General features: G+C 39.2%; 1 protein-coding gene across 1 annotated transcript in view; it reads right to left on the reverse strand.

Moving 5' to 3' along the window:
• RBBP7 (retinoblastoma binding protein 7) overlaps positions 1-10,954 on the reverse strand; it is an 18,764-nt gene extending 7,810 nt beyond the window's left edge. The window contains exons 1-4 of the mRNA XM_006769432.2: positions 10,810-10,954; positions 7,177-7,322; positions 3,513-3,686; positions 2,393-2,508 (exon numbers count right to left, since the gene is read on the reverse strand). Coding sequence (XP_006769495.1) covers positions 2,393-2,508; positions 3,513-3,686; positions 7,177-7,322; positions 10,810-10,868 — 495 coding nt within the window. The 5' untranslated portion in view covers positions 10,869-10,954. The remainder of the gene's footprint in view (positions 1-2,392; positions 2,509-3,512; positions 3,687-7,176; positions 7,323-10,809) is intronic.
• Between the last annotated feature and the right edge of the window lie 455 nt (positions 10,955-11,409).

Consider the following 11,409-nt stretch of genomic DNA (forward strand, 5'->3'; position numbering starts at 1 on the left):
CCAAAAAAGGGGAGACTCTGTTCTGATGGGTGGTGGGGGGGCATAACACACACTTTTTTTTTTTTAACACACACTTTTAAAAATATATATTTTTATTGATTTCAGAGAGGAAGGGAGAAGGAGAGGGAGAGATAGAAATATCAACGATGCGAGAGAATCATTGATTGGCTGCCTCCTCCATGCCCCACTGGGGGTCGAGCCAGCAACTCTGGCATGTGCCCTTGACCAGAATTAAACCCAGGACCCTTCAGTCCGCAGGCCGACACTCTATCCACTGAGCCAAACCGGCTAGGGCCATAATATACACTTTCCAAGATGGCAAGAGTGACGTCCTCACTGGCCTGATTTGCTGGCCTAACCTCTTTTTTCCCGGCCATTTTCTAGCCATCATAGCAATTCTGTGTACCTTACCCAATGCCCTCCTGATAAATTCCTTTTCTGTTTAAATCAGCCAGAGTCCGTTTTGATTGCTTTTACTAAAGGATCTTGACTGAGCAATTAACTACTTTCAATATTTTAAAAACCTAACAGAAACTACAATCAACAGAAATATAAAGATCTGTGATGTGACAGACCCTGTTCTAGGCATCGGGATATACTAAGGAAGGCAAGAAACCTACTCTCAAAAAGCTGACATAAAGTGTGGCCAAATTACATGAGCTCCTGAAGTCTACCCTTGGCTTCTAGTTGGAGTCATACCAAACACTTTCTGCTTACAGTATGGAATCCATAAAGATATGGGGCCATTAAGTGGCATGAATGCTACAAACATTGATCTACAATACATTAATGAGATCTCTTTGCATTTGTATGGTACTTTTAATTGTTAAAACAATTTCTATTAAGAATGCTGAAGTAACTCAACAGGGAAAGATTTGTCTTTTCAACAAATGGTGGTGGGAAAACTGAATATCCATATGCAGAGAATGAAGTTGGACTCCTACTTCACACTATATATAAAAATTAACTCAAAATGGATCAAAGAACTAAACGTAAGAGTTAAAACAATAAGTCTTAGAAAACATCGGTGAGAATTTTTTTTTTGATGCTGGGTTACATATGGTTTCTTAGATACAATGTCAAAAGCACAAATGACAAAATAAAATAAACTGGGCTCAAAATTAAGTATTTTTGTATTTCAGAGAACATCATCAAAAAAGTGAGAAGACAACCCACAGAATGGGAGAAAAATTTCTGAAATCATATATCTGATAAATGATGTATCTATCTAGAATAAAGAAAGAACCCTTACAATTCAACAATTTAAAAACCCCACAAAATTTAGCAATGGACAAAGGACTTAAATACACATTTTTCCAAAGATATACAAGTGGCCAATAAGCACATGAAAAAAGATACTCATTATTAGTCGTCGGGGAAATGTAAATCAAAACTGCAATGAGATACCACTTCACACCCACTAGGATGGCTATAATAAAAAAGACAGACAATAACAAGTGTTGGTGAGGGCATGGAGAAACTAGAACCTTGGTACATTGCTGGTGGGAATGTGAAGTGGTGCAGCTGCTTTGGAAAACAATTTGGCAGTTCTTCAATAAGTTAAACATAGAGTTACCATATGATCCAGTAATTCCACTCCTAGGTAATTAGCCAAGAAATGAAAACACATGTCCACACAAAACTTGTACAAAAATGTTCACAGCAACAGGATTCAAAATAGCTCCAAAGTGGAAGAAAGCCAAATGTCTAACTGATAAATGAATAAAACTATAGTATATCAATATGATGAAATATTACTCAGCTATAAAAATGGGAGTACTGACATATGCTTCAACACAGATGACATTATGCTAAGTGAAGGAAGCCAAACATAAATGGCCATATTTATTACCATTGCATTTGTATGAAATATTAAGGAGAGACAAATCTATAGATAGAAAATAAATTAATGGTTGCCAGGAGCTGTGAGGAGGAGGGATTGAGGAATGACTGCTTAATGGGTATGAAGTTTCTTTTTTGTGACATTTTATGAAAATGTTTTGGAATTATATAGTGATGATTTCATAGCTTTGTGAATACACTAAATCCCACAGAACTGTACACAAACAATAAACAAAACAAAATAAAATGTTATTTATATTACTCAGGCCTCACAAATACTTCATAGTTTCCATTACAGAGGTCTACTTTTACATAATAGGATACCTTTTGCATACCTTCCCTCCATTCTAAGGCAGCTCCAAAAAAACTTTGTGAAATCCTAAGACTTCAAAGGATAGTTTGATAACAATTGCTCTAAATCCTGTGAAAATGTTATCACAACAATCAGCAATATTATCTTAGAAAACCTTTCATCTATGCTCCTGCAATGCAGAGCTGTCTGGCAGTCTTTAACTCTACACGAGTAGATTAAGAAGAATAGGTTTCTTACATGGTCGTCAGATGCACTTAGCAGATGTCCACTCAAATTAGAATTCCAGGAAAGACCATAGCCTTCCTTCTGGTGGCCTCTTAACCTAAGATCAGGATTACATTCTCCACTTGGGTCTAAAGAAAAAAAGAAGTGCATTAACTGCTGATTATTGGTTTACTGGAATTGGTAAGAGCAAAGCCTCACCTGAGTGAGCCATAATATTTATTTATGCTTGGCATAGCACTGCATACACACAAGGACTTGGTCTGACCCAAAGCTGCCTTGGAAAGCTATTCTCTGTGCTTCATTCCAAATACTCAACGCAAACCAGGTCTCATGACCATAAAACTAGTTCCTTTGTAAAACCCAGTACTAGCTCTAACACAAAATACTGAAAACTATAGCTATTCTACAAATTTGTGCAATGACAAACCGCCTTGCCTCTGGGTCAATTTTTAAAAACATTTTTGTAAGGAAAGAGATAACACAACAGGTCTGGTTGCTCAGTCCTTGCATGTATCTGGGGTAGCCTGTAACCATGACTGACCCTGAGCCAGCTCCTGGGAATGTGACCCTCACATAAAAGTCTTCATGTCACTGAGGACAAAGTTTTATACGCCTAGAGCAGTAGGGCATGCTGTGGAAGCTTGTCAAGACTTGTAGAATTGTTTGGCAAGATTCATGATGTTACCACTGCTGGGGTCCTGACTTTCCCTTACCATGACTGGTCATAGAGCGAGATGTGCCTATGTAACCAGATCTCCATAAAAACTCCAGACCCCGAGACTCCAAGGGGCTTCCCTGGGCAGAGACATTAGTACATGCCCCTGTGGCTTGCTGCTAGAGAGAATGCATGCTCTCTGAGGCCACAGCAGGGAAGGACTCAGAAGCCTATATGCCTGACCTCTCTGGACTATAACAGACCTGTATCTTTTTCCTTCTGCTTTTGCTCTGTATAGTTTGTTCCCAGGAGTATAATCTGCTGTGAGGTCCTTCTGTTAAGTCATTGAAATCAAGCGTCATTACTGGACCCACAAAACAATTTTTAAACCTTGAAAAATTACAGTCTAGTTTGAATGACTTTGAAGCAGTTATTTGGAATCAAGCAAAAGTGGTCAAGTAATGACTTGACTTTTACCTGGTTTAGCAGGGTGCTTTGTATAGTCGAAAACCAGCACATCAGAAGATGGTGTCTTTGTAGCAATGATGTGAGGATTCTGCGGCATGTAACGAGCACGGTTTACTTCTCCTTCGTGATTAATTTTAATTTCACATTCAATTTTTCCTGTTACAGAACCAAAGCCACCAAATTCTAATGTGAGAAGAAAGAAATAAACACATACACTTACAGTTAAAGTCCACAAATCAATTTAATCAACCCAGTAGATTTTAATATGACAGAATACAACACAAATTGATGAGAGAGAACACCAAAGTGTTGGTTTACTTGCCACATGGAATTAATTTCCTCTCAAAGTCCATTTATATTAGAAAATATTGAGAGCTATTTTATGCAAGTTAAGTCAGCTCCACCTTCGATTCAAAACAATTAAAAATTGCCCTCTTTCACATTTGAAGATGATGTACTTATTCACTAAAATTTAAATAAGCACATAATAAACACACTTCAACTTTTTAGTGCAAGTACAACTAATTTAGAAGTGCTGCAGTGAATTAGCATTTTAGGTTTCATCAAGACAGGGAAGGCTTTACCCTCAGGAATATAAACTCCTGAGTCTGAAGTAAAAAATATCCTCAAATAGGATATTCATGCCTACTAACCATCACCCAAATCCAAGGAACACATACATGCTAGTTCCACCAGCATACTTGGTTCAACTGCTAGTTGAGTGCCAACACTAAAACGAGGAGCCTTAACCTTTCTATCTGGTGTGGGAATAAGACTATAGTGTAAAATAGTTTTAAAAAGGCCCTAGAAAAGTAACAAAGCCACATAAAAAGTAATGCAATGTCTGGGAAACAGCAAGATGATAGCAGAAAGAATACAAGTAGAGAACATTTAAGCAGATAATAGCAAACAAGAACATTGTCTTTTTTGTGTTCATAGATAAAAACTTGAATTAGTTGCTGACACAAAAAGTTCGGGGAGGCTTCACATTATAATTTTTATTTTTTTCCTGACCTAGCTTGCTGCTTCTTTGCACATTCCTTTTTAGCTCACCCTGTGTCTCTGGTAATGAGAATATTCACTCAAATGCACAATGGAGCCAGGCAGGTAACAAGTCAAACAGACTGGGTGGGACCTGGTGAAAACACGCTGAAAGCAGTAAACCATTTCTCAGTTTCAGCCAGCTCTTTCGATGTGGGAATGCTTCATGAACATTAGCTCCCATGGCTTCATACCAGAATTTAGCCACTTTTCTCCATGGCAAACATTAGCTTACTGTTTCTGTGTAGCTGAAAATCATCTCCCATTCCACAACTCCTCCTCTCACACAACCACACGAAACCCTCTATTTCACTCTCAGCATTTCCCTTGCCCATCATGTCACTGGAAGAAATGTGCCAAAGAACTCTTACCATTTGCAACAGCATGGATGGACCTGGAGAACATTATGCTATGCTAAGCAAAATAAACCAGTCAGAGAAAGATAAGTATCACACAATCTCACTCATATGTGGAATCTAATGAACAACATAAACTGATAAACATAAATAGATCCAGAGACATAGAAGCATGGAACAGACTGACAAACCTCAGAGGGAAGGCAGAGGAGGATGGATGGGTGGGTGGGAAGAGATCAACCAATGTACTTTAATGCATACATGCATAACCCATGGACACGAGACAATAGTGTGGTGAAGGCCTGGGTGGGGGGGGGGCAGGAGCAGGCTGAGAGGTCAGTGGAGGAAAAAGGGGACATATGTAATAAGTTTCAACAATAAAGGTTTTAAAAAAGAGAAATGTGCCTCCCCCTTCCTAAGACTACCCCTCCAGATTATTTCACCTCCTATCTCCTGAGAGCCTGCTCTAAACGTGCCCCTGCCCCCATGGACTGGGTGGGTTCCTTCTAACCTTTCTTCTATCAAGATATTCAAGTTTTCCAGCTCCTTTAGATACAATCCAACTACCTCTTAGAAGAATGAATAAACTGATGTTTAATCATAATGAAATACTATACAGCAATTAAAATAATAAGATAGACATCAACATGATTTACAAACACATTAAAAAATAATATTGGCCCTAACCGGTTTGGCACAGTGGATAGAGCGCTGGCCTTCGGACTGAAGGGTCCCAGGTTCGATTCTGGTCAAGGGCATGTACCTTGGTTGTGGGCACATTCCCAGTGGGATTGAATGCCCTGGCCGGGTGGCTCAGTTGGTTGGAGCACTGTCCAGTACATAAAAAAGGTTGTGGGTTTGATCACGGGTCAGGGCACACACTGGAGGCAACTGATTGATATTTCTCTCCCCCTTCCTCTCTAAGTAAAATTAATAAACATTATCTTCAGGTGAGGATTAAAAAATGTATCTATTCTTTAAAAAATAATATTAAATGAAAAAAGCAAGCTGCAAAAGAACATTGTGTATTTACTACTGCATAATAAAAATATAAACAGCTGAAAATGGCACACTAATTTCAGGACAGTGATGAATTCTGGAGAGGGTGGGATGGGATATGGGTGGTGGGATTTGAGCTGTAATGCACTATTTTCACTAAGACAAAAACCTAAAGCAAGTACTAGAAAATGGTAAAAACTACCTACTAAATCATTTGAGGTTGTGCAGTAAGCAACAGGTCTGGTTGCTAAACCCTCGAAGCTCTGAGAAACACTGGGACCATGACTGACCATTCACCGAGTCCTGGAAACATGGATCTCAGAATGTTCTTTGTGTCACTGATGGATTGATGATTTTTGTGGTGTACACCTGGTTCAATGGACTGTGCTGTACCAGTTTGTCAGGGTTGCTGTGCACAAATATCAACATTGACGGTACACTCCTGGTTTCATTACTGGGGTCCTGAGTTTCAGTGTCATGGCTGGCTGCCTGCAGGACATGATGTGCCTATGAAACCAGCCCCCCATGAAAGCCTCAGACCTTGACACTAAAATGGGTTTTCCTGGGCAGAAACACTGCTTGTATCCTTGACATTTGCTGCCAGAGAGAAAGCACATCCTGTGCAGCCCTGAAGGAGACTTGTAACAGACCTCCCTCATCTCCCTGATGCATATCTTGTTCCTGTCCTGCTGCTTCTGTTCTGTACTATTTATTGTAACAAACTTTAGCCATAAGCATAATTTGTTCTCAAGTCTTGTGAGTCTTCCCAGCAAAAGCACCAGAACTTGGTTGGAACTTGGGTGGTCAGAGGAATATCAAAGCATGGGAATGTATGTTTGGAGGAAAAAAAAAACACGAACGAGGTCAATAGTTTCCATAAAAATCCTCACTATTAACTGATTTAACTGATATATATGCCTCCTGACTTTTTTCTATGCATACACCAGTCACCCAATTTATCTTGGACACTTTTCCATACTGGTGCAGACAGATTTATCTCAATTTTAGAATTGCTGCACAATATTTCAAACATACACCTAATGTGTTTAATTTCCTATGAACTCTTATCTGGGTTTTGCTAGGTTGATCCTAGTATTTCTTTCAATCCTACAAATAATGCTACTGTGAAATCTTTGTGCACCCGTGGCAAGTAGTTTTGTAGAATACAGTCCTAGTAGTTAAACTGCTGGGTCAAAAGAGATTAGTACAAAGTTTTAGTAACATGTAATTGGAAAAAGGCTTAAGACATCAATACTGGGATATTATAGTATACCTACCACCCTTTTCGCTGTCACAGTGGGAAGCATCAAACTGTGCATCATCATTCGGAATATGGACTCGAGCAACCACGAGATGATTCTGCTCATCAGACGTGTGAGTCCCCAGCACTAGCCAATGAAGGGCATAATCCTTTCCTTCCGGTCTGTTTGGAAAAGAAAATAAGTCACACTAATCCTACAAGAAATCAGTTGCCTCAACAATAAAGATAAAATTTAAAAAATAATTTAATTCGGTTAATCACTGATCCCTGTACTTCTAAATAATGACTTCTCACCTAAAAAATATCTCCCACTTTAACACACTACATGTTTCTGATTTCCCAATAAGAGGCAACAAGGTAGAATGGAAAGAATAAGGTGTTGGATCAGAAAAACTGGTTTTAAATCATGGCTCAAACTAAAATTAGCTATATACAATTTCTTAAGTCACAACTTCCCTGTGGACCTCAATTTCTTCACTTAAACGGGTTATAAGTGCAAATGGCATGATGTGAAAACCCCCTATTTACATTTATGGTGCTAAAGTTTATGAAATGGGCCCTCTCAATTTTACAGGGTGTGTGTGGGGGGTGTCTTTATTACCTAGTTCTATGAAAACCAATTTGAGGCTAAAGAACCTGCTGATGCCCCTTCGCACTTTGGCCCAAACAGTGATTTTTGCATCTGCATCTATTAAGAATGGCCTTCCCCTTTGTATCATCTGAATAGCAATTTTCACTTGTGCCCATGGTTCCACTTCAGTGAGGAGGGCTGAAAAATAGGGCTCTGGACCCCAACACTAGACATGTTAGGCTATTTATCTGTTTCTCAACTTCAGTTGTGCAAAAAATTCAGTTATATATACATACATACATACATACATACACAGTCCCTGTGTAGGGGCATGCGGAAGGCAGCCCATTGATGCTTCTCTCTTATCATTCGTAGATGTTTCTCTCTCTCTCTCCCCCTTCCTCTCTGAAATCAATAAAAATATATATATAAAAAAGTTTGAGGATTACTTCTAGGCATGTAATTCAGTAATAACTAAAAAACACAAAATGAAACTTCACCAAAATTTGGTTTAAAGTTAAAAAAAAAAAGAACAATAAATACACATACAACTCCAAGAACAGAATAAGGCCGCCACAGCCAAGTAATAGCAGCTTGCTGGAAAAAAGACATGGATCTTAGCTGATGTATACTCAGTGGCCAAAAATATATAGTCATCAAAGGGGGGAAAATGGGGGAGGGGGCATTTGTAATACTCTCAACAATAAAGATTTAAAAAAGGGAAATTAATTCCATTTTAGAGGAACTTATATGGGGAGGGGGAGGCAATGCGCATGACCATTCACCCACTTATTTATTGCTGGAAAAACCACACTTAGAAAATTAGGCTCTAGGCAATGTACTTTAGTAGGACTTAGATAAAATGAAACCTTTACAGGGAATAGTGCTCAACATGAAAAGGAAATTAAACATATCTCACGAGAACCCATTTGAAAATAAATAGGAATGCTTGAAAGGAGGCACCAAAGAGCAATGTTAAGGCTGACATAAAAAAAGGGAAGTGGCCGAAGCCGGTTTGGCTCAGTGGATAGAGCGTCGGCCTGCGGACTGAAGGGTCCCAGGTTCGATTCCGGTCAAGGGCATGTACCTGGGTTGCAGGCACATCCCCAGTGGGAGATGTGCAGGAGGCGGCTGGTCGATGTTTCTCTCTCATCGAGGTTTCTAACTCTCTATCTCTCTCCCTTCCTCTCTGTAAAAAAAATCAATAAAATATATTAAAAAAAAAGGGAAGTGATTTGTTTTTTTTTTTATGGGGTTAAGCAGAAAAACTAAGATCAACAGGTAAAAGTTATATCACAGGATCTTTCTAAGGAGCACAGCTTCAAGATGGACTGGAGGACCTGAAAAATTTCACTGGACTCTAAAACTCAACGATTCTGGTTTCCCAATTCAATCATTATATTGGGATTTTTCTTTTTACTGCAAACCCTTTCATCTCTCATCCTTAAAATACAAGCCTATTTTCCTGAACCAATTATTATTCTATTTCCCTCCAATACTGGATACACCCAAGGCTGCAGAAGACTAATGAGCAGCCAAGATTTCTACTGCTCTGTATAGGGACAAAATACAATCAAAATCCCTTCATACCCCAAACAGAACCTTGCAAAGCACACACAGCCATCCTCAACATCCAAGAATGCAGGCTGGCTGGCATTTTCTTGCATTCCCAGAGCCACTGTAGGACCCACAACCAGCTACTTCTTCATATGCAAAGACCACCACAAAACATACAATTTAAAGTCTTTTTCTGCTAAGTTCTTACTTAATAAAAGCAGTATCTGGGATAAGAACATATGCATCTATTATCTTTACAAAATATTTACACAAAATACATTATAGGTAACATTTTAAAAAGACTTAAGTAGATTTCACTGAAATCCAAATGGAGAAACAATTATTCTACCCTCCCTAACAAATTATTTCTGAATAGGAAGGGGTGGAAGAACCAGCATCAGTCACCACTTACTGTATACCTTACTCTGCACCAGCACTTTAACATGCACGATTTTATTTAATTCTCTCAAAAGTAGGCAGCCAGCATGATCAACACCTCCATTAACAGACCAGACAACTGGGGAATAGAGAGACTGACCAACTTATACTAATTCACAAAACTACTAAGAAGTGGTGGTGGTGGGGTGAGGGGGCAGGATTCAAACCTAGGTTTGAATCATTAAAACCCCAGCTCTCCTAGAGTTTGATTAATCCTCATTAGATTATATGCTCCATAATACTAAAATTTAATGCCCTTCTAAGTTCATGTCCAAGTTCCTACTAGAAAAAGTCCAAATATGTGAGAAAGATAGTCTAGTGCAGGGATTGCCTCAACTCTGGGGCTATATATTTTGGTCTTGAAAGTCCCCTCCACCACTTGCCATCTGAGTGATCTCGGGCATGTTACTTAACATATCAGCCTCCAATTCCACATCAGTAAAACAAGGATGATAAGAAGTAATCAAAGTACTTGTTTTTAATAGTAAGCCAAAAAATAAGACATAAAACTCTATAGATGTATCCGGCTCTGCTCTAAGAGCTCAGTAAACGTTAGCAGTTGTTACCAGAGAAATTTTAGAAATAGCTAAAAGGAGCACTCTCATGAAGACCAACAGTGACCTCAAAGTGTATTCCATAGTATAAGCCAATAACACTTTTTCAGTGAACTGCTGCTAAATTCTTTTCCCTTTTGCCAATTAAAATATATTCATTTTGGGGGCTGGTTACATGGGTGTGTTACTTTGAAAAATTCACCAAGCCATATATGCTTATGATTTGTGCATTTTTCTGTACATATATTTTTCAATAAAGGTGAAAAGAAACCCATTTCTCTGGGCTCAAAGAGATGCTGTTCTATATTTAAGCCCAAGAAATGTCAAATATATCTGCTGCTTCCTACAAACATTAATCTCACAACAGATTCTCCTATTTTAATGTCATACTTATACCTCAGAAAGTAGCTCATAAATCACTTAAGTTAGTTTTGACGTACATGCTTACGTTCTACGTATAACATTCCAAAAGAAGGAAATTCAGCACAACAGTTAAATTTGTGCAAAATAAGTTGCCAGGAACCCTTACTTAGTCACTTCAGGAAGCCACTGAACCGTAAGACTCGGCCACTGAAGAGCATGGGTCATAACCAGGTCATACAGAAACGGTGTATTCTTCTTCCAGATTTTATATTCTTCATTGATGACACGCTCCTCCACAGTATCTTCAAACACTGAAATTTGGAGAAATTAAGTGGCTAAGAGGGATCGAAGTCAGAATCTGTACAGATACTGGAGGTCACCTCGAGATGGCCACACCTTATCTACTCTTTCTCTTTACCTCTAATTTGAACACGAACAACTAACCGCCCTTCCAGAGCGTGCAGAGAATATTAACACCAGGAAGCTGGGTTTTTTTGCACTTTGAGATCAACACCGCCTGCGTATACAAAACTGGGTAATTAATTACACCAACACTGAAAGTGTTTTGCTGTTTACAGCTGTTCGCACCTGTTCTAAGATGACTACCCTATGTAGAGGGGCTCTACGACCCACCCGAGGAGACGAATCCACGTGTAGGAGAAAGCTACCGACCCGCTCCCCCCATCCCCCACCCAGTGAGGCCTCCACTGCCACGAAGCCGCCGTAGGCCGGCGGGTTCCAGAATCCCCCGGACAAGGGCCGCGAC

The sequence above is a fragment of the Myotis davidii genome, unplaced genomic scaffold, assembly GCF_000327345.1.
Source record: "Myotis davidii unplaced genomic scaffold, ASM32734v1 scaffold604, whole genome shotgun sequence".
NCBI lineage: Eukaryota > Metazoa > Chordata > Mammalia > Chiroptera > Vespertilionidae > Myotis > Myotis davidii.